The sequence below is a fragment of the Ornithorhynchus anatinus genome, chromosome X1 (assembly GCF_004115215.2).
Source record: "Ornithorhynchus anatinus isolate Pmale09 chromosome X1, mOrnAna1.pri.v4, whole genome shotgun sequence".
Classification (NCBI taxonomy): Eukaryota; Metazoa; Chordata; class Mammalia; order Monotremata; family Ornithorhynchidae; genus Ornithorhynchus; species Ornithorhynchus anatinus.
In genome coordinates, this window is record NC_041749.1 from 41130443 (window position 1) to 41154534 (window position 24092).

Sequence of the window (24092 nt, forward strand, 5' to 3'; positions counted from 1 at the left end):
AGGCCATGCTGCTTCTCTTCTTTTTGCTGCATAATCCAGAGTGGCTTTTGGGGGAAGTAAATGAGACGGTTGCTTTTGGGTAGGGGTGTGGAAGGTCAGGGAGACATGAGCGGAGGCCACAAGGTGGCAGCAATTAAAATTTGGAAAGCTTTCAGCCCACTGGATGATGATGATAATGAGTGATATTTGTTAAGCGCTTACAATGTGTCGAGCCTTGTACTAAGCCCTGGGGTAGATACAGGATAATTAGAACGAACAGTGCTCCCGTCCCAACTGAGGCTCACAGTCTATGAGGGCGGGAGAAGAGGCATTCAATCTCCATTTTACAGTTAAGGAAACTGAGGCCCAGAGAAGTCAAATTACTTGTCCAAAGTCAAATGGCAGACTAGTTTGGGCACTTGGGAGAGGAACATTGGTGGCATGTTGGGGAGGGATCCCTCAGAGAAATATTCTAGGTTTGGGGGGCTTGAACAGACTCCCGTATGACACTGTACAGAACAGGAAAGCACAGAAAAATTTTCCCTGCGTCCAGGTGGTCGAATGTCAAACACGGCCCTGCCCAGAATCACCCTATGTGGTTAAAGTGCATCGCACACGCAACAGTAAAGAAAACTGAAGCTATTATGCCCAAGTTGGATTGGCCCTTTTGCCTAGTAATTTGACCCATAAATGTCAGACTGTCCAAGAGCGGACATCTAAATGTGAAATGCTGGAAAAACACCCCATGGATTCATGGTTGACTTGAATTTCAGTAGCTGCAAGGCTTCTGCGTGTTTTTATCATTAAATCAGGACTCCGACAAAAAGCCTGTCTTTCCCCCGCAATGTGCAACCTCACTGGTGCCAAAACATTAGCTCATCCTGTGTTTTCTGAAAGGGTGAAACAAAGTGCCTCCTTTGCCCAGAAGATCAATAAATTCCTCTCTGGTCAAGACAAAAGAACTCTGTGGAACTTTCAAAAGAAAGTTTAGGCAGTACATAGAGGCAAACACAGTCCGGTTTCCAAAATCTTGCCTTTTACCCAGAAGGAATGTCAGGAAATATTTTGGTGATTCAGGGGGCAGCTTCTCCTCCCAGGACTTCACTTGTGGGTCTTAGAAGAGGAGGGGGGACTGCTAAGTTTTGGGTGTTTTCTCTGAATCTTTTCTCAGCTCAGCTTCTCTCCTTGATTCCATTAGCGCCAAAACAATGATATAGGAAAAATGTTTGGGGGACCCAGCTTCCACACAATGGATTTAGCCTCCCTGTGTACCATGGTCAGGGTCAACAGGGGAACAAAGAACTCACAAATCACTCCCTGCAGGGGCACCTTGAGAGGTTTCCGGTGCAGTGGGAAGTTGAGTGAGGGAGGGAGAGCCCAGGACTGAAGACCTGCACAATCGGTCACTGTGACAGGTGGATTGACTCTCTCGAACGTAATTTTCGGGAAAGGCTAACCGGCCGACATCTGACTAATTAGCAGGCAGCTTTACAGAGTGATTAGTCCCTTTTTCTGGTCTCCTTTGCATCGATTTCAGGCCTAAGAGAGAAACAGAGAGGGGGCAAGATGGGCACTGGTACTCAACCAGTGGATGTGCCCACCCATCAGTTCTGGCTGGGGCAACTGGAGGGGGAGGCAGGTTATAAACCAGTGTTTGGTTAGGGTGGGTTACAAATAACAAAGGTGACCAAAAGCTTTCCATTTTCAAGGGAGTTGCTCCTTTGCCAGCAACACTGCCATGCACCTCCATAAGACTTATTAATAATAATAATGGCATTTGTTACCTGCTTACTGTGTGCCAGGCACTCTTCTAAGCCCTAGGGTATAGACAGATATAAGCTAATCAGGTTGGACACAGTCCCTGTTCCACCAGGGGCTCACAGTCTTAATCCCCATTTTACAAATGAGGTAACAGACACAGAGAAGAGAAGTGACTCACCCAAGGTTACACAGCAGACAGGTGGCAGAGCCAGGATTAGAACTCAGGTCCTTTTGTCTCCCAGGCCCATGTTCTATCCACCAGGCCACGCTGCTTCCCAACCCAGACTTCCTCATTTCAGTTGGCTGGCTTGCTCCAGAATCTAACTCAATCCAGGACTGACACAAAATGAAAGTTTAATTCAGTGTCCGCTTGGGGGATCATTCTCTGTGTCAGACCTGAGATACTATTATTATTAATATTGTTATCTTTTATGGTGTTTGTTAAGCACTTACTATGTCCCAGGCACTGTACTCGGGGCCGGGCTAGATGCAACACTAATGGCTTGTCTCACATGGGGCTCACAGTCTTCATCCCCATTTTACACATGAGGTAACTGAGGTATAGAGAAGTGAAGTGACTTATCCCAGGTCACACAGCAAAGAGGTTGAGTCAGGATTAGAACCCATGTCCTTCTGAATCCCAGGCCAATGCTCTATCCATTAGCCCACTCTGCTACTCTTATATTTGTTAAACACTTACTATGTGTCAAGCACTGTTTTAAGTGCTGGGGTAGACACAAAGTCAATTTGGTAGGTCACAGTCCCTGTCCTGCTCAGTGCTCAAAATCCAAGTAGGAAGAACAGGTGTTCAATCCTCATTTAACAGTTGAGAAAACTGAGGCACAGGGAAATAAATAACTTCCTCAAGGTTACAGAGCAAGCAAGCGGTGAAGCCAGGATTAGAACGCAGGTCCTCTGACTTCCAGGCCTGTGCTTTTTCCACAAAGCAAAGCTGCTTCTTTGTATCAGAATTGGGCTCCTTTTCATTCACTTTCGTAAAATAAGTATCACGGTATTTATTATGCATTTACTATGGGCCTCGCACCAGGATTGATTTGAGATAATCAGATGGGACACAATTCCTTTCCCATTTGGGGATCCTTATCTAAGAGGTGGAATAAAGAGGAGCTATTTTAACCCCATTTTACAGGTGACACAACTGAGGCCCAGAGAGGATCAGTGACTTGCTCAAGGTCACACATGCAGGCTGGTGTCAGAGCTAGGATTAGAACCCGGCTCTCCTGGCTACCAGTCCTATGCTCCTTGCTCTAGGCCATTGTACCTAGGCCTCTTCATAGCAAGTGGCTCTTTTCCATAGGATTTAGTCAACTAATCAGGACACATTTTATTATCATTATTAATCAAAGTCTTATTAAAAGCATATCTCCTCAAAGAGGCCCTCCCTGAATAAACCCTCTTTTCCTCTATTTTCACTGCTGTGCACTTGGATTTGTACTCTTATTCACCCCTCCCTCTGCCCCACAGCACTTACATACAGATCCATAATTTATTTATTTATATTAAATCTGTCTCCCCTTCTAGACTGTAAGCTCACTGAAGGCAGGAAATGTGTCTATCAAACTCTGTTATGTTGCATTCTTCCAAGCACTTAGTGCAGTGCTCTGCGCAGTAAGCACTCAATAAATGCTATTAATTGATTGACATTAAACAGTTATTGAGTAGTAGCTGGTGAACCCCATCCTTCCTCAGAAGACTGGATTTGGGGAAAGGTCCCAGGATGTTCTGGGGTGGAGGAACACTATGTTCCCACAGCAGAATGGCTTTTTAAGGTTTCCAAATTGCTGATAGTCAGTCACAAGCTCAGGCTCTGTCCTCACAGTTGAAGTGTTCATCCCCCACCACCATAGTGCCAACTCTTTGAAAGGGGCCAAATCTCCTCATCTACCTCAGTGCCGGGCATATCTGACTACCACTCCGGGTGGCTGAGGCTGCAGAAGGACACAGGGGGTAGCGGCCGGGTTGGCCAGAGTTCCAGGCCCGCCTCGTTCTCCGCCCGGACGCTCCGTGTTGTTCATTATCGACCGCAGGAAACAGAGAGGAAATGGAACTAGCCTCATGTCAGCACAGTCATCCTGCTGCTGAATTAAAGACAGGCCAGGAGGGGAGGAGTGGAGAAGATATAAAACTGGATGGCAGATGAACCCTCTACTCCTGCCAGTGTGAGCTTCTCCAGGGTGCAGAGTGTACAGCAGTCAGAGGCAAAAGTTTTGGGGGGGGGCCGATGGGTGTGGCAGTAGGATCCCCGAGGTACTTTAACATTCAGCCATCTCATTCGAGTCTTTCAAAAGTGCCCCATTTCACTTAGCCTGCCGCAGTTCTTTGGGGAACCCAGGAATCCCAAAAGCCAGCTGATTCTGGGAATTGTGTTACGTACATACACAAACACACACTCAAACTCACTTCCCATGCATCCTGTAGTAAAATATTCGGGGGACAAAATGACCACAGAATTCTTTTCTGTTTTTTCTTTTTAAAAGCCCCTATTTCCTCCTATCCCCAGATGGTAAAGAGCAGCACAGCAGCGGTTAGAAGCTCTGAGCCAAATTCTTCTTTGACAATGGTCCTTTTCTGTTCCAGGCCTGGGAGAGCTTGGGTGATCGGGGTAATGACAGAGGAATCTGCACTGAGGCTGTCAAACTGAATCCTGAACCCTGGCATTTTCTAAGGCCTCGTCCCTAATTCCTGCTCCCTAGTCTGAAGCAGTACGGACTTGAAAATAGAAATATCTGTATGCAGGAAAAGGGCAGGGAATGGCCGACAAATCCAATATGGCATTCATGGGCAAGGAAAGAGGGGCCATAATTATGGTACTGGGTCAGTCCACACCAGGGGGGAGGAGAGGCTCACATCACAACAACATTCCTCACCAACCCCTTCTGCACCCGCTGCCAGCTGCTCTGAAAGGCAGCCCTCAATCTCTGAGGTTTTTCACCTTTGGATAAAGGGAAATCCACAACCATTATGCTGGAGTGTGGAGTAGCTACCCCAAGGCTACAAGTGGAATTTGGGGTTTTAAAACAATCAATCACAGCCCCTTCCTCCCAGCCAACAACTGCTGAGCTACAGGGAGTAAAATAAGTAATGGTAATTAGTTGGTTTTGAAGGTCTCCCTCTCCAGAATCCAAAGGTAACCCTAACCCTCACCCCCCCCGCTCCAGTTCGGCCTCTTCCTCTTTTATTTAATATTTGTTAAGCACTTTGATACTTTTCCCAGCTCCACAATATTTGTGTAGATGTTCTTAGATTCTGATATTTCCTTTATCCTTATTTTATTTTAATATCTGTCTTCCTATAGACTGAAAGCTTCTTGTGGGCAGAGAAACATCTGTCAACTCTGTTGTACTCACTCATGCTTTCCCATGCTCTTAGTACAGTGCTCTCCACACAGTAAACGTGCAATAAATACCATTGCTTGACTGATTGTAGTGGAAATATAATAGAAACATAGCAGAGGTACAGCTGCTTTAAAGAGTTAAAGAGGCTTCTGTAAGCTTGGATTTCCTCCCCACTGATGTTCTGGAACACTGGCTCAACACATATCATGGATATGAGGATTTGACTCTACTAAGTCTTGCCCTTAAAATTCCCCAGCATTTATTGTTAATCCAGAGTTTCTGTAAGGTTCAGTGATGGATGAGTTCTGTAGAATGTATAGGATTCGATTTTGATTAAACAAATGTCCCCAGTCCAAGTTTATGTCATTCTGTCTGCTCATCAGAGAGACTGAGTCAATTTAAGGACCTGGGAAGAGGTGAAAGGAAGAATTCCCCAGGAGGTAAGCACAGGTTTTCTCTCTTGTTTACGCCAAGATTCTTTACTGAAGCAGGGGGTAAGGGAAGCTTCTGATAAATCTATCTTCCTTCAGGCTTGTTATAGCTGTGGTATTTGTTATGAACTTACTATGTGCCAAGCACTCTTCTAAGTGCTGGGGTAGATGCAAAATCATCAGGTCCCATATGGGGCTCATATTCTAAGCAAGAGAGGGGACATATATTGAATCCCCATTTTACAGACAAGGGAGGACTGGCATAGAAGTGAATTGCCCAAGGTCACAATACAGATAAATGGCAGAGGTGAGATTAGAACCCAGATCCTTTGACTCCCGCGACCATTCTCTTTCCATTAGCCATGCCGCTTACCCTTGTTCTTCCCTAATTCTGTTTCCTTTGAGAACTAGCCCAAGGAACAGAGTCAGAACAAACATGCTGGAGAAGCAGCGTGGCTCAGTGGAAAGAGCAAGGGCTTAGGAGTAAGAGGTCGTGGGTTCTAATCCTGGCTCCACCACTTGTCAGCTGCATGACTTTGGGCAAGTCACTTAACTTCTCCGTGCCTCAGTTCCCTCATCTGTAAAATGGGGATTAAGACTGTGAGCTCCATGTGGGACAACCTGATTACCTTATATATCTCCCAGCGCTTAGAATGGTGTTTGGCACATAGTAAGCACTTAACAAATACCATCATTATTATAAATGCCTTTTATCATCTATTGTGCTGCAGATTGTAAGCTCCTTTTGGATAGGGAATACACCTACCAACTGTGTTGTGTTATACTTTCCCGAGCTCTGGGTGCAGTAAAGTTCTCAATAAATACCACTAATTGTACTCCTGAAGAAGCTTAGAACAGTGCCCCGTAGGAGCTCAATAAATACCACTGATAGAGGGGAGGAAACAAGAAGAGAGAGAGGGAGAGATGTGTTAGGCTGCACAGACTGCAGGCATGGATAAATGGACTATGGGGTTATTCAAGGTGTGGTTTGGAGACTTGGGGAGTAAGAGAGAGGGATGGGTGGAGGGAAAGGGGCAGATAGGGAAGAAAGGAGGAAGGGAGGCACAGAAGAAGGGAGGAAGGGAGGGAAGGGAATGTTGAAGGAAAGCTGGCCCTGGAAAGCCAGCTAGATAGGTATTCCTGCATTGCTAGCTAAACCAGGCAGAGCTTAAACACAGTAGAGATTAGTGAGGAAGAAACTAGCAGGGCTTCAGGAGACCGGGGGATTATTATTATTATTATTTATCATGGCTCCAAGTGCTTCTTCCTCACCATGCTCAGCACTGGGTTAGAAACAGAGATAATCCAATCAGACATGATGTCTATCCCACCCAGGAGCTTACGGATAAGATCAATTAATTAATCGATAGCATTTATTAAGCAGTTACTAGGGCAGAACACTGTACTAAGTGCTTGGGAGAGTACAATAGAACGGAATTAGCAGACACGATCCCTGCTCATAATGAGCTTACAATCTACAGGGTAAGACAGATGGGTAAGATGGGCAAGACAAACAATAAAATAAATTAGTGATAAGGGAGATAGTATATATAAAGCACTTAAATACCATCAATACCATCAATTTATTGATCATGATTGATCAATAAATCAATCAGTGGTATTTACTGAGCCTTACTGTATGCAGAAAACTACACTAAGCACTTGAGAGAGTACAATACAATAGAGTAGGCAGACACACTCCCTGCCTACAAGGCGCTTACAGACTAGATAGGTAGATAGGCAATAAACTAAATTACAGATCGGGGAAATGGGAGAGAATAAGAATGTAGATTAAGGGCTGTGTGGGTGAGTACAAGCAGGATCACCTACAAGATAAGATCGAGGAATGAAATCCATCTGGGGATGCAGGTCTCCACTGATTTTTAGATAAGACACAGATTTTGGGTGAACATTTGATTCTTTCATTCAGTTGTATTTATTAAGCACTTACTGTATGCAAAGCACTGTACTAAACACTTGGAGAGTACAGTATAACAAGAAACAGACATGGTCCTGTCCACAGGCAGCTCACAGTCTAGAGACGGGCCTAACATTTGATTCTTCTGGCAGTGCTGAGGCCAGGTAGCTACTGAAATACCAAACAGAAATAGCAAAGGAGGATATGCCAGATGGCCAAGCCATGCCAGTCAGTCAGTTCATTGTACTTATTGAGCACTTGCATACAGGACACTGCACTAACTGCTTGGGAGCATACAGTACAACAATATAACAGATTCATTTCCTGCCCATGATTTGGGGTTTATACGGGAATCCAGAATATATATATATATACATATATAAATGTGTGTATATGTATATATGTATGTATATATATATATATATAATAATAATGTTGGTATTTGTTAAGCACTTACTATGTGCACAGCACTGTTCTAAGTGCTGGGGTATACAGGGTAATCAGGTTTTCCCACATGAGGCTCACAGTCTTCAACCCCATTTTACAGATGAGGTAACTGAGGCACAGCGAAGTTAAGTGACTTGCCCACAGTCACACAGCTGCCAAGTGGCAGAGTCAGGATTTGAACCCATGACCTCTGACTCCCAAGCCGTGCTGTTTCCACTGAGCCATGCTGCTTCTCATATACACACACACACATATATATATATATATATATATATATGTGGACTCCTAGTCCTTTTCTCTCTGGCTTGGCTAAGTGAAGGGTGGCCATCTCAGAGTCCAGCCTGGGGTCAAGAGGTACGGATTGGATGTGACTTCGATCAGCTGACCACGATCGGTTGACATGATGGGCTCTGAGCAACCACAGAAACAAAACAAAGTTTCATTTGCTGCTGACCTCCTCCCCCACGCACTCCCCCACCGCAGTACCTGTGAATCTGAGTCAATGTTGATTCGGTAAGCCTGGGCTTTACCATCCTCTGGAGCAGCAGGGGCCCAGCTTTTGGTTTCAGTCCTGCAACGGGAATTTGCGAAAGATCGGTGAATGTATTCATTGGAACTTCCCCCATCAAAACCACCAGACCCCAGCTGTCCCCATCTTCCCAAAATCCCACCTGCTCCAGGGGGCCTTTCCTGATTGTGCTTTTCTTCTTCTTAGATCTTATCCCTTGAACTACCACAGAGAAATCTATGTGTTCATTCAAGCATTCATTCAATCGTATTTATTGAGAGCTTATTGTGTGTAGGGCACTGTACTAAGCCTTTGGGAGAGGGCAATACAACATTAAACAGTGACATTCCCTGCCCACAATGAGCTTATAGTCTAGAGGAATTTTGATATTTGTTAAACACTTACTCTGTGCCAGGCACTGCTCTAAGCGCTAGGGTAGATACAAGATAACTGGGTGGGACACAGTCCCTGTCCTACATAGGGCTCACAGTCTTAATCCCCATTTTACCAGACGAGAGAACTGAGGCACAGAAAAGTTGTGACTTGCCCAAGGTCACACAGCAAACAAGTGGTGGAGCAGGGAGTAGAACCATGACCTTCTGATTCCCTGGCCCGAGCTCTGTCCACTAGGTTGTCACACTGTTCCTCTTAACTCTCAACTAACCACCCAGAGCCTGTTTGAACATTTTAATTGATCACTCAATAAATGGTATTTATTGAGCACTTACTATGTGCAGATTGCTATTTTAAATGCTTGGAAGAGTACAACTTCTAAGTGCTTGGGAGAGTACAACAGAATTAGCAGACTTGTTCCCTGCTCACTTGATGTCCTCTACTTAGGAAGCACCTATTTATTCACCTCATATCTTATCTAAAAAACTATCACTCTTCCCACTGTCAATACCTTATTAAAATCACATCTCAGCCAAGAGGTCTTCCCCAACTAAACCCTCATTTCCACTACTCTCTCTCCCTCTGGTATCTCCTTTGCATTTGGATTTTTACACTTTATTCAGCACACTCTCGGCCCCACAGCACTTATGATATCTGTGATATGCATGGGTAGAGGCTCAGTAAATATCATTGATTTACTGACTAATTGGTTGCCTTTCAAGATCCCATGGGAACCTGGCTCTATCCCATGCAGAATGGGGACAATAGGAAACCCAGTGCTCCAGGGAACTCTCCTTTTAGAAACGGCATTGGATATATGGAGCATATAGAGAATGCACATCACCCAACCAAGGGCCTGAAGACGTACAGAGAAAAATTGAATTGGATTTTTTTTATGGTATTTGTTAGGCACTTACTATGCTTCAGGCACCTTGCTAAGCACTGGGGTAGATACAAACTAATAATTTGGACGAGGTCCCTAATCCCACATGAGGTAATTGAGGCCAGAGAAGAAAAGTGACTTGTCCAAGGTCATACAGCAGAAAAGTGGTGGAGGTAGGATTAGAATGCAGGTCCTTCTCACTTTCAGGCCCGCACTCTATCCATTAGGCCATGCTGCTTCTCAGTTAAGGGAAGGAATTAGAGACCTCCCCCACCCATATAACCAACAGATACTGGCTAATCCCTTCCACCCAAACCCCCTCATCCAGACCACAGCTGATGTTTGGCATATTATCTGTAGCACTCTTTTAAACACACAATGGGCAGGAGAACTTGATGATCAAACACATTTTCCACACCCCCCCCCACCCCAGGCCTGTTTTTGTGGAGTGATTCCAATTATAGCCACCACTAAGTAATCTCTTAGGGCATTTACTAGCTGCTGGTAGCATTATTCCAATGATACATGATAGGAAAACTTTACTCTGATGAACACTCCAGGAAGTTGGAGTTCCACCCTTTATCCCTGCTCAGTAGCTTTTAGAAACAGCACCAGAAACATGGTGGTTTGATGGGAAAAAATGGATCCTGCAGAAAAAAACATCAGAACGTTCCTTTCCCCACAAACAGGGCCTTTTCTACAGAAGGACTACTCTTTGTTACTAACCCTTGAGAGTTTCATTTGGAAATGCCAACAGCTGAAAGGGGGTTCATTACTCTGATCAGGCTAAGTGGGGGTGGTGGGGGAGAGGAGAGGAATTGAAAGAGAAAGATCTCATTCACTAGATGATCTGATTTTTCCATCCCTTCTTGGTTGATATCATTTGACATTTGCTCACAGTCCAGATGGGAAACAGGCCATTATGAAATTACTTCTTTTCTCCAGAAATTAAATGCCCGATTCAGTTTGGGTGGTGGTGGGGGAAGGAATTGATTTTGCCGGAAGAATAAGGATTGATAAGGCAGGTTTATTTCAGAGACAAGATTACATCCTCTAAACTGTAAACTCACTGTGGGCAGTGAATGTGTCCATTTATTGTATATTGTACTCTCCCAAGCGCTTTGTACAGAGTTCTGCACACAGTAAGTGCTCAATAAATATGACTGAATAAATGAATCCATTAATGAATGAAATGTGGGCAGGGAATGTGTCTACCAACTCTATTTCACTCCCTGAAATGCTTAGCACAGTGCTTTGGCCAAAGTAGGCACTTGATATGTACACTGATTGAATGCTTGCATCATGCATCTCCTCATCCCCCGCCCCCACAAATCCGCCAGATTCTGTTTTTGATTAATCAAAACTGGAGTGGTGATGGGAAGATGGGGGAGGAAGGGGGAACCCCCTTGGAAATCCAAACCTCACGGTGGGTGACATATTATAGCAGGCACACGGTATAGCTTAATGAGGTCATGTGGAACATTTTGCAGAAGACTGTCCAATTCCACCATAGCCAAGAGCATTTTTCTGGGTGACCTCTGTCCAAACCCTGTGTCCAAAGCTACTCCGTTCCCCTACTAGGTCTCTGTAAATATGGATGTCACTTTGGAGCCACGGCAGAGGGTGGCTGAGACCTTAAAATAAAGATAATGGACATAAAGGAAGCCTTCCCTGACTAATTGCTCAACTAATAATAATAGTAATTGTGGTATTTATTAAGTGCTCACTACATACCAAGCGCTGTACTCAGTGCTACGGTAAACAGAAGATTATTAGGTCCGACATGGGGCTTACAGTGCAAGTAGGAGGGAGAACAGGTATTGAAACCTATTTTACAGATGAGGTAACTGACACTCAGAGAAATGACTTACCCAACGTCACACAAAAGGGAAGTGGGGGAGCCAGCAAGGGATCCCACATCCTCCAACTTCCAGACCTGTGCTTTTTCCACTAGACTTCACTGCACCTCCATATTCTATTTTCCCACCCAATGCACTTAAATCCATACTCTGCAGAGTACTTAGGTACTAACGACCTCTTCTCCACCCCAGCCCCCTCAACAGCCCCTGTGCCCATACCTTTATACTTGGTAGGCTCCTCCTCTTTCCAGCCATTCCGCCTGGCCCCATTTCCTCTCCATTCCAGATGAGAGGCAGAGGAAGGGAGGTAGAAGTGGGAGTGGCCAGTCTGACAGAACAAACCATTTTACAGTCTCTGTAAATTTCCAGCCCCTCTCCCTAAAATCTGTCTTTGGGTTACTGGAGGATGGCCTGAACTTTTAACCTCAGCCTCAGAAGTCCAGCCTAAGAGTTGGGGGAGGAAAGAAAAAAAAGCCATAAAGATGTCTGCTTAAGAGTGTGATCTCATGACAACAGTCTGCAGTTTGTTTCTTTACCACCACCACCCCAACTCAAGAAATTACCCATTATTACCCATTTTACCCATAAGTTGCATTACCCATTTTATGATTGAAGACAGCACCACTATCTTTCTTGTCTCACAAGCCTGTAATCTTGGCGTTTCCTTTGACTCCTCTCTCTCTTTCATTCAACCTACGTAATCTATCACTAAATCCTGTCAGTTCTACCTTCCCAACATAGCTAAAATCCGCCCATTCTTCTCCATCCAAACTACTCCTATGCTAGTCCAAGCACTTATTATATCCCACCTTGATTACTGTAGCAACATCTTAGTTGACATTCCTGCCTCCTTTCTTGTGTGACTGTGGGCAAGTCACTTAACTTCTCTGTGCCTCAGTTCCCTCATCTGTAAAATGGGGATTAAGACTGTGAGCCCCACGTGGGACAACCTGATTCCCCTGTGTTTACCCCAGCGCTTAGAACAGTGTTCTGCACATAGTAAGCGCTTAACAAATACCAACATTATTATTATTTCTTCCCCCACTCCAGTCCATACTTTATTCTGCTGCCCAAAACATTTCCCTACAAAACCGTTAGGGCCACGTTCCCCCGCTCAAGGACCTCCAGTGATTTCCTATCCACCTCAGGATTAAACAGAAACTTCTTACCATAGGCTTTAAAGCACTCAATCACCTCGCTCCCTATCTCACCTCACTACTCTCCTACTACAATCCAGCTGACAAACCTCGCTCCTCAAAGGCCAACGTACTCACTGTACCTCCATCTCGTCTATCTCACTGCTGCCTCTAGCCCACGATCTGCCTCTGGTCTGGGACACCCTCCCTCTTCATATCCAACAGACAATTACTCTCCCCACCTTCAAAGCCTTATTGAAGATATATTTCCTCCAAGGGGCATTCATTCATTCAGTTGTATTTATTAAGCGCTTACTGTGTGCAGTTCTCTGACTAAACCCTCATTTCCTTTTCTCCCACTCCCTTCTGCGTTGCCTTGATTAATCCCTTTAAAACACTCGATCATCTTGCCCCCTCCTACCTCATCTCACTGATCTACTACAGTGCAGCCCGCACACTCTGCTCCTCTAGTGCCAGCTTGTTCATTGTGCCCGGATCTCATCTATCTCGCAGCCAACCCCTTTCCCACATTTTCCCCCAGTCTGGAACTCGCTCCTCCTCTATATATGTCAGACTCTCCACCTTAAAATAAATGTTGGTATTTGTTAAGCGCTTACTATGTGCAGAGCACTGTTCTAAGCGCTGGTTTAGATACAGGGTAATCAGGTTTCCCACGTGAGGCTCATAGTTAATCCCCATTTTACAGATGAGGTAACTGACGCACCGAGAAGTTAAGTGACTTGCCCACAGTCACACAGCTGCCAAGTGGCAGAACTGGGATTCGAACCCATGACCTCTGACTCCCAAGCCCATGCTCTTTCCACTGAGCCACACTTCTTAAAAGCATTTATTAAGGTCACATCTCCTCCAAGAGGCTTTCCCCAATTAAGCCTGGTTTTCCCACGGCTCGGTCTCCTTTCTGCGTCTATGCACTTCTCCTCTGACCTTTGGACATTTGATATTTGTCCCAATTCCACAGCATTTAGGAACATATTTTTAAATTATATATCATATTATAAATTACTAATGTATTCATATTTTTGGCTGCTCTCCTATACTGTAAGCTTGGTATGGTCAGGGAATGCGTTTGCTAATTCTGTTGTATTGTCATTAATCAATAGATGGAATTTATTGAGCATTTGGGAGAGTGCAACCCAAGAATATAACAGAAACATTCCCTGCCCACAACAAGCTGACAGTTTAGAGGTCTATTGAACTCTCCCAAGCTCTTAGTACAGTATTCTGCACATAGTAAGCACTCAATTAATACACTTTATTGATTGAATTATTCACTCGTCCCCAACCCCACAGCACTTATGTACATGTTGTTGTTGCTGTCTGATGCTGTCGAGTCATGTGCGACCCATAGTGACGCCATGGACTCATCTCTCCGAGCATGACCCACTTTCATCTGCAATTGTTCTGGTAATGTATCCATAGAGTTTTCGTGGTAAAAATACAGAATGGGTGTACTATTGCCTCTTTTCACACAGTAAACTCGAGTCTCCACCCTCGAAACGCTCCCATGCCACTGCTGCTCAGCTCAGGGGAGTTTTGACTTGTAGCAGATTGTCTTCCACTCACTAGCCACTGGTTAAGGTAGGAATGGAATGGGTATGCCTCTGCTTGACTCTCTAATTGAGACTGGTAGAGTACTGGAAACTCTCCAGGGGTGATCCTGAGAGGTTGACTTATAAATACATTTGCAATTTATATCAATGTCTGTCATTCCCTTCGACTGTAAACTTGTTGTGGGCAGGGAATGTGTCTGTTATATTGTACTCTTCCAGGCACTTAGTACAGTGCTTAGCACTCAATAAATATGATTAATTGATTGATCTGGAATTTGTTTTACTGTCTACCTACGCTATTTGACTGTAAGCTCTTTGAGGACAGAGACTGGGTCTACTAGCTCTCTTATTTTCTCCCAAGTGCTCAGAACAGTCCTCCAAACAGAGGAGGTGTTCAATAAATATCACTGATGGACAAAGGAGTCCAGTGCTGCCTCAGTATGGACAGAGGCCAGTCAGGTTGAAAACTAGACTGTCCTGTATGAAACCAGGTGAGTGGCCAGCACCATTAAGACAGAAATGGAACCCAGATTGGAAATCTCTCCTATTACAGAAGTCTCTTCAGAGACATTGAGCTTCAAGAGAAGCGGCATGGTGCAGTGGATAGAGCACAGGCCTGGGAGTGAGAAGGTCACGGGTTCTAATTCTGACTCCACCACTTGTCTGCTGTGTGACCTTCATTCATTCATTCAGTCATTCAATCGTGTTTATTGAGAACTTACTGTGTGCAGAGCACTGTACTAAGCCCTTGGAAAGTAAAGTACAGCAATAAAGAGAGACCTTAGCAAGTTACTTCACTTCTCCCTGCCTCAGTTACCTCATCTGTAAAGTAGGGATTGAGACTGTGGGACAGGGACCATGTCCAACCCAATTTGCTTATATCTATTCCAGTGCTTATTACAGTGCCTGGCAAAGATCTGTCTGTCTGGCAAAGATCTGGTACTGGATGCTTTTTGTCCAGTATTTTTATCTTCAACGTAATCCTTCTCGCTATCCCTACGCCAGCCTAGTGCCATGGCTTGGAAGCGGTGCCTGTGTTCCAGGGACTAGGGGGAGTAAAACATCCAGGTCCTCGGGGAGGCGGTGCTAGGGTGCCCAAGGGTCCAGGCGGCCTCAACCAGGCTCTGACAACATGTTCTACATGACACCATCGCATTTTGCTATTTGCCTAGCATAACACCCTTAGCAGGAACCCTGTGAGTCTGTGCCCTGTATTTGAGAAGGCCTTTGCTGGCCACTCTAACGGTCCTCTAATAATAGCAATAGTAATAATAACAATAATCATACTAATGGCATTTGTTAAGCACTTACTATCTGCCAGTGACTGTACTAAGTGTTGGGGTAGATACAAGATAATCATGTTGGACACAGTCCCACATGAGGCTTACAGTCTTAATCCCCATTTTACAGATGAGGAAACTGAGGCACAAAGAAATGAAGTGACTTGCCCAAGCTCATACAGCAGACAAGTGGCAGAGGAAGGATTAGAACTCAGGTCCTCTGACTCCCAGGTTCGTGCTTTTTCCACTAAGCCGTGCTGCTTCTCTGATGCTTTGGCAAATTGGGCAGTGGAGATTAAAGGAGCTAGAACGGTCCAAATCCTTGGGTTCCGCTACTCATGGCCCCAGCTCCAAGGAAGGAGACTGGGCTGTTCCTTTGCCTTACAAGTCTCCTGAATCTGTTCTTTCCCCTAAATGGGTTGCTGGAAGGCAGCCATAAGGTCCTGCCCCAGCCGGAAAATTGCCTTCAGATGGGTTGTAACATGTTGTAAAGGCTTAAAACAAGATGAAATAGAAATCATTTAAAAGAAAAGTCCTACTTCATTTTTATCTCCCCTCTCTAATTTCAAACTGAAGCAATTTAAAGACACCTCGAGTCCCACATCTTGCCTCGACTATGGGTTGAGAACATATTCATTAAATGGGGAAGATGAAAAAGCAAGACAGTCCTGGATTACAGTCTTTCAGCAAGTTCCTTAAATCGAATTTAAAGAAATTGCTTCCATGCAGCATTTTTTATGGCTAGCATGGTCATCTGGCTATACTCTGGCCAGGCCATTCTGCTTTAACATTACACCTCTCTTTTAAGGATGTAGGAATTCCCAATCCATTCATTCTCTGGCCTTCAGCAGTGCCAGCCTGAGCCTCCAAATATCCAGGAGAGTCTCAGGAGCCCTGTAGATTGCAAGCTCCTCCTGGACAGGGATTACATCCACCAATCCTGTTGTATTTTACTCTCCCAAGCAGTTAGTACAGTGGTCTGCACACAGAAACAGCCTGGCTTAGTGGATAGCGCCTGGTCCTCTCATGCCCTCCCTTGCTTCAACATCACTGCATTCCCTCCCAGGACTCTGAGGCCATGGGTGCTGTTTTCCAGGTGCAGGACTAGGCAGGAGGCTGGGATTGAATATTACAAATGCAATCAATCAATGGTATTTATTAAATGCTTACTGTGTTCAGAGAGCCCTGTACTAAGCACTTGGGATGCACACTGTTTCCTACCCTCTCAATTCCTCATTCCGTGGGGAGTTTCTGAGAGCGTTGGGCTGTCTTGCCCATTTGGCCGGCCAAACCTTAGGCTGCGGGGCCTCACCTATGCCTGGACGGCGTGGCTGGGCTGGAGACAACTGAATCCAGCCCTCCACCATGGCAGGCTTCCAACAAGCGTCACCATACATTTTTCGGATTCAGATGCTGAAACTCAGGCCACTGGGCTAGAGTGTGGCCTGGAGTTCATCTGGAGCCAGAGCAGTAGTGGGCAGCCACTTTCGTGTTGGGGTAGGGGTTTATTTCCACTGAATAGCCTCCTTCCACCTTGGTTTCTTCAGCAGAGTTCTTTGACTCAGAAGTGGCACCCATGTCTCGAGAGGGTTCACTGGGAGGTGAACGCAGAGACATGGAGCAAGTTGTGTGGGCCAGGGGCTTCCTCGGAGAAACGCTGTATGTTCAGGTGGACGTAGATGGACACTCGCAAAATGTGCCTTAAGACAGCATCATGTTGCACTATTATTATTATTGTTATTATAGTATTTGTAAAGCTCTTACTAACCCTAACTGTAACCTTAACCCTAACCCGAATTAGTTTTTAGGGTTAAGCACTGGGTTATGGTTAAGTGATCAGGCTATTAGGGTTAAATTATTAGATGTCAAGCACTGTACTAAGCACTGGAGTAGATACAAGTTAATCAGGTTGGACACAGTCCCTGTCCAAAACGGAGCTTACATTCTAAGAGGGAGGGGGAACAGGTGTTGTTCTGAATCTGCAGAAAAATAATAATAATAATAATCATAATAATGGTATTTGTTAAGCACTTACTATGTGTCAAGCACTGTTCTAAGTTCTGGGGTAGATACAAGCTAATCAGGTTGGACACTGTCCCTGTCTGTCATGGAGCTCACAGTCTTAATCCTCATTTTACAGATGAGGTAACTGAGGCACAGAGAAGTAAAGTGACTTGCCCAAGGTCACATAGTAGACAAGTGTCAGAGCTGGGATTAGAAGCCAGATCCTTCTGACTTCCAGGCCTGTGCTCTATCCCTTAGGCCTTACTGCAGCTAAAGCATGAGGCCTCATGTGCATCTGCCTAGTACCCCTGAGGCCCAGCAGTGACTCATGCTCTGAGCACTATACCTTGACCTGCTTATTTCTTGACCACCAGGACCTGTTTGGGTCCCCATGGGTTCATACATCTAGTCTTCAGGCCTGCTCATCTTCTGTGTTCTGGACGATGCGGGAACAGACACACTGCACTTTTTAAAAATAATCTTCATTCATTCATTCGATCATTTTTACTGAGCATCTACTGTGTGCAGAGCACTGTACTAAGCGCTTGGTAAGTACAATTAGGCAAGATAGAGACAATCCCTACCCAACAATGGGCTCACAGACTCGAAGGGGGAGGCGGATAACAAAACAAAGCAAGTAGAGAGGCATCAATAGCATCGAAATAGATAAATAGAATTATAGATACATACACATCATTAATAAAATAAATAGAATAATAAATATGTACAAATATACACAAGTACTGTGGGGCAGGGAAGGGGGTAGAGCAGAAGGAGGGAGTAAGGGCGATGGGGAGGGGAGGAGGAGCAGAGATCCTGCGATCCTGTCAGGAAGTCTCACTCCTTTTACAAGTCACTTCGATATTCCATCACTGTGCCCTGCTTGACTCCTCCCTAATTGGTTGACCAAATTATTTATGAAGGATACTGGGGTCTCAAAGTTTCTCAAACTTTCACCCCTTTGTACTTACCTCCCAGTAACCATGCTAGTGGGCAAAAGTGGAACTATTGCAGGGGGAAAGGCTACCCAGCATTCTGAATGCCCAGAATACAAGTCTCAGCAGCATCAACTCAGCATGCCTCAGACAGAGGCAGACTCCACCCCATCCCAAATTAAGAAGACCATGCAGGGCTTGCCCCAATTCCAGAATGCTTGAATATTTTTCTTTCTGGGAACACTTTCCCAGAAGCAGCAGAGCTTAGTGGCTAGAACACTGGCCTGGAAGTCAAAAGGACCGGGATTCTCATTCCAGCTCTGCCACTTTTCTGCTGGGTGACCATGGGCAAATCACTTAACTTCCTTGGGCCTCAGTTACCTCCTCTGTAAAATGGGGATTCAGATTGTGAGCCCCAACGTGGACTGTTTCCAACCTGATTATCTTTTACCTACTCCCGTGCTTAGTACCGTGCTTGGCACACAGTAAGCGCTTAACAAAAACCATTAAAGAGACCCCCAAAAAATTGATCTTCAAAATCCCAGGCTGTCTTGGGTTAAAAGAATTTCAGAGGCCACTCTCAGCTTTCCCTCATATTTCCAGTGGATCTAGAGGGGCTCTCTGCTGAAGGAAATAAAGGATCCTAATTCCATCACAGATGTGCACACACACATAAACACACTTTCAGAGTCAGAATACCAAATGGCTGCCAAACACCTTAAAGTGAGCAAGAAACTGTCCCCAAATATGAGCTCATCAAAATATAAGTTCCTTTCAATAATCAATGGTATTTCTTGAGCACTTATTTGTGCAGAGCACTGTACGAAGCCCTAGGGAGAGTACAGTGTAACAGAGTTGGTAGACAAGTTCCCTGCCCACAATCACCCATCAATCAGTAAGAGTGATCGAAGGAGTGCAGACCACTGTACTAAGGGGAGAGCTCAGCAGTAGCAAGACAGATGTTCTCTGGCCTCAAAGAGCTTGCAATCTAATGTTTACTCTAAAATAACATGTGCTCTGATTTCCAGCCAGCAACAAGTGGTCTATCGAATCCCTCTGTCAAGCAGAAACTCAGAGCCAAGCGATTAAAACCCACATCTGAAAAGCTTCCAGTGTTAGCCTCCTTCAGATACAGCAAGATGATAAATGCATCGAACATCATCACTGGCCCCGAGCTGGAATTCTACAGAAGGAGGCAGGAAACACCCAAGGACATATGGGCTGATTTATAAGTCAAGTTAGTTCAGGCTTTTCGACGGACGTCTGATTTACAAACCTGCCTCCTTCCCCCCGCCTCCCCGCGCGGGCCTCGGCTACTGCTGCCTTGGCGATCGGACTTGAGATTCTCCAGTTGGTCTTGGAGCTCTCCCTTAATTTCAACTCTGCCTTCAAGTCCCTAGTCTCAGAGATCCTGAGATCATTCTTCCCCCATTACATCAGAAACCACAAGCAAGGATGTTTGCAGAGTGGGCTGGAGATAGAATCTGCTCAGGATTTTCTTTTTTTTACCCTGTTATGTGTGCCTTATCTCAAGGCATCTAGGGTGATTGGATCTCCAAAGAACTCAATAAAGTCCCTCTCAAAATGGCATTTGGTAAACCTAGAACCCACCAACATGTTCAGAAGAATATACCTGAACTTTTGGAGTGGCAGGATGAGGGGAATCCAGTAATCTTTTTAGTATAGAATTAAATGTGGTAAGTGGAGCTCCTTTAAAAAAAAATTGGAATTTGCTAAGCGCTTACGGTGTACCAGGCACTATACTAAGCACTGGGGTAGATATGAGTTGGACACAGTCCATGTCCCACATGGGGCTCAAAATCTTCATCCCCATTTTATAGGTGAGGTAACTGAGGCACAGAGAAGTTAACTGACTTGCTCAAGATCGCACTGCAGATAAGTGTCAGAATCAGAATTAGAGTCCTGGTCCTTCTGGCTTCCAGGCCCATGCTCTATCCACTAGGCCACACCGCTTCTCTGTTTCTTTGCTTTTCCTGAGCAAAGATTGGTTCACCAAATACTGCCTTGAAAGGGCTATATTTTTTTGCATTCCTTCGCATGCTAGTCACCTGGATGCCTTGAGACAATTCCCATGATACCCAGCTATGTGAAGACCTGACAGGGGAGGGAGAAAGATAAGAGGAAATCAGAAGTGCCTTGTTTTAAAAAGGCAGCAAGAGAAAATCCTCAGCAAATTCTGTCTCCAGCCATCCCTACAGTGTTTCCCCTTCTGGTTTCGGAAAGACCAAGTCTGACTCAGGCACACTGTATTATCTTCTCCAACAACTGTAATGATCACCACTGGGGTTGGTTTGTTTGTTTTAAATGGCATTTGTTGAGCTCTTACTATGTGCCAGGAACTGTACTAAGTGCTGGAGTAGATACAAGCTAGTCAGGTTGGACATTTCCTACAAGGGGTTCATAGTCTTAATCCCCATTTTACAGATGAGGTAACTGAGGCACAGATAAGTGAACTGACTTGCCCAAGGACACACGGCAGACCAGCAGCCGAGCCGAGATTACAACATAGGTCCTCTGAGTCCCTGGCCTGGGAAGTGCAAGAAACAGTTTTCCGCCTGGAGTGGTGTGGCAGCAGGAACAAAGAAAGGGGATTGGTTCTCTGGAACACCTTGGGTTGAGGATGGGAGGGATTTGTACATTCCAAGTGCTTAGTACAGTGCTCTGCACATAGTACGTGCTCAATAAATACTATTGAATGAATGAATGAGTCCTGAAAGCTTTGGGCCAGGCTCTTGTTCATCCCTTGACCTCTGCAGAAGCAGAGCCTTTTTGATCAAGTGATCAATCAATCATCGGTATTTACTGAACCTCTACTGAGTGGTAGGCACTGTGCTAAGTACTCAGGAAGAGCAGGACACATACTGTCTGACCTCCAGGAGTTTACAGTCCAGTGGAGGAGGCAAAGAGCACCATTTCCAGGTCACCTACAGGTCAGGATATTTTCTTTGCAGTGGTTTGGTCTCTATGGAGAAGCTGAAATGTCCCCATTTATAAACTGAAACCAGGCACACCCAGCTCTCCCATCACGTGGGGTGGACATTCTTGGCAAAATGCATGTTACATGACACACTCCTTGACCAGCACCACGTGCAGGAGACAAGCCACTTCTGACATCATTACAGCGGATTCTGACGTGCAATACCCAAAGAATTGTTCCCTAATTCCCTCACATTGTTCTACCTAAAACACATAGTGAAAACACGCAGCATGGAAGAACCGAGTCTATCTACACATCGGAGCTTTAAAGAGTCAACAGTTTAGCTTTCATTTTGAGGAGGACTTTGGTGTACGTGAGGACCGAAGACTCCTGAGGTGGAAAGAGTGTTCAGAAATGGTTGGCTATTTTCTGAGATGATGGTTTTATAAAGTGTTCAGTGACTCAAATCAGATGGCGAAAGCTGCAGCTATTTCTCCCTGACCACTCAATTAAAATTTGGGGGAGAGCAGGCATTAGCTACCTGCCTACAGAAGGGGAAGGATGTGGTAGATTTGGGCTGGAAGGGAGGGAGATATGACAGGGGCCTGGGGTGGATGGGATTGGCCAAAAGATCATGGTTGGAGAGATGCAGAGCCCTGATTTCAGCTGGGGGAATTCCTGGGTGGGGGAAGGAGGAAAGGTGAGAGATCAAACAGGAGCAGGCAAGGGAGGAAGGGATATTAGAAGAGAGAAGCGCTGTAGGAAGTGGGTTGGTTTGTGGTAATTTTAATTGGATGAGGAAGGAAATCAGTGTGGCTTCCAGGAGGAGAAGGGTGATGACAAGGTAGAAAGGAACTGCAGCAGGTCTGATAGATGAAGTGAGGCTACTTTGGAGTGTTGAGGGAAGGGGATGAGGCACTGCAAGGTGATGATGGTGCTGAGGAAAGAGGAGCCTGAGATAGAGGAATCATGGTGCAGCAGGGTGGAAGCACTGAGGAGCTGGAGCACGAGTGGGTTTGAACTCACTGATGCCCCTGGAGAAGACAAAGGGCATTTTTTTTTTGTTTTTTAAATGGTATTTGTTAATCGCCTATTACGTGTTAGGCACTCTACTAAGCGCTGTGGTAGTTACAAGATAGGTTGGATGCAGTCTCTCCTGATCTAATTCCCGATTTTACAGATGAGGCAACTGAGGCATAGGGAAGTAAAGTGACTTGCCCAAGGTCACACAGCAAACAACTAGCAGAGCTGGAATTAGAACCCAGGTCTTTTTTTAAAAAAAAGGTGGTTAGGGTTAGGGCTTACTCTGTGTGTCAAGCACTCTTTTAAGCGCTGGGGTAGATACAAGGTTTATCAAGTTTGACACAGTTCTGTCCCACATGGGGCTCAGAGTCTAAGTAGGAAGCAGTTGGATTTAATCCATTTTACAGTTCAGGAAATCGAGGCACAGAGAAGTTGTGATTTGGCCAAGTTCACACAGCAAATAATTGGAGGAACCAGGATTTGAAACCCAGGTTGCCTGACTCCTAGGCCTGTGCTTTTCCAATAAGGCCAAGTTGCTTCTCTCAGTTCCGGTGGGTGATATCAGAACAGTCAGGTCCCCGGAGAACCTGCCCGATTTAACGATCCCCAGCCTCACCCACAGCCCATCAGGGGCCCGGCCACTGGGAGAGCATGAATTTGATGGCCAGGGGAACGACTTGAGCCTGCCTGTAGGAGCTGAACCCCCTCGGTAGGTGGGAGTTTTAGTGGGGAGACACAGAGGGTGCAAAGGAGGAAATGGCTTAACTCTAAAGATTAAAACCGGCTCAAGCCCTAGCGAAAGCTGCAGAATAAGGAGAAAATCAGCCAAGTGCGAATTCAAGTTCTACTTCCTGGACCAGAATTCGCCAAAGTGTTACTCTTTGGACTGGTCCAGAAGAATTTCTTCCAGAGCCCAGCTGGCGGGGGTCAAACGCTACTCTCCCACCTTGACAGCAGAGGATCTTCTGTCAAAAAGAACTCTACCTGGGAGGAAAAGGCTGCCTCTTTTCTCTAGCCAAGGTCCTCCTGCTGGAGGGGCAGCCTGTATTCCCCTTTTTTTCTCTTTTGATCCAAGAGGCCTGAGAGGGGCCATTCCCAACTCTTCTAATCCTCAGGATGGGGGAAGATACTCACCACATCAGTCGGTGGAAAGCCAATGAAATTTGGTTCCCACAGGCCAGGAATATCAAAAAGATCAAGAGGTATAACTAATGGGTTACTGTGGGGCAAGTTAAGACTGTAGAGGGAAAATTAGGGATGTTAAGTGGTTCCTCCCTAACTATGAGTCAGTCAATTGTATTTATTGAGCAAGTATTGTATGCAGAGCACTGTACTAAGCACTCGGGAGAGTACAGTATAGTAATATAACAGACACATTCCCTGCCCACAGTGAGCTTACAGTCTAGACGGGGAGATAGACATTAATATAAATAAGTGAATTACAGATATGTACATTAGGACATATCAGGGAGGGCAACCATCACATGCCTCTCATTCATTCGTTAGATAATATTCACTAAGCTTCTACTGAATGCAAAGCCCTGCTCTAAGAGCTGGGTTGGCAACAAACACATAGGGAAAAAGGAAACAACAGAAGTACAGAACAGCATATAGGACAGTATTAAACAGAGTAAGAACATTGTGGTTCAAGGAGGAATTTCAAGGTCTGG

The 24092-nt window shown here is 45.3% G+C and overlaps 1 protein-coding gene across 1 annotated transcript in view; it reads right to left on the reverse strand.

The window, feature by feature from the left end:
- The window catches only part of PDLIM4 (PDZ and LIM domain 4), a 142315-nt gene that overhangs the window by 50927 nt on the left and 67296 nt on the right, over positions 1–24092 (reverse strand). Inside the window, exon 3 of the mRNA XM_029050829.2 lies at positions 8379–8463. Within this exon, the coding sequence (XP_028906662.1) occupies positions 8379–8463 (85 nt within the window). The remainder of the gene's footprint in view (positions 1–8378; positions 8464–24092) is intronic.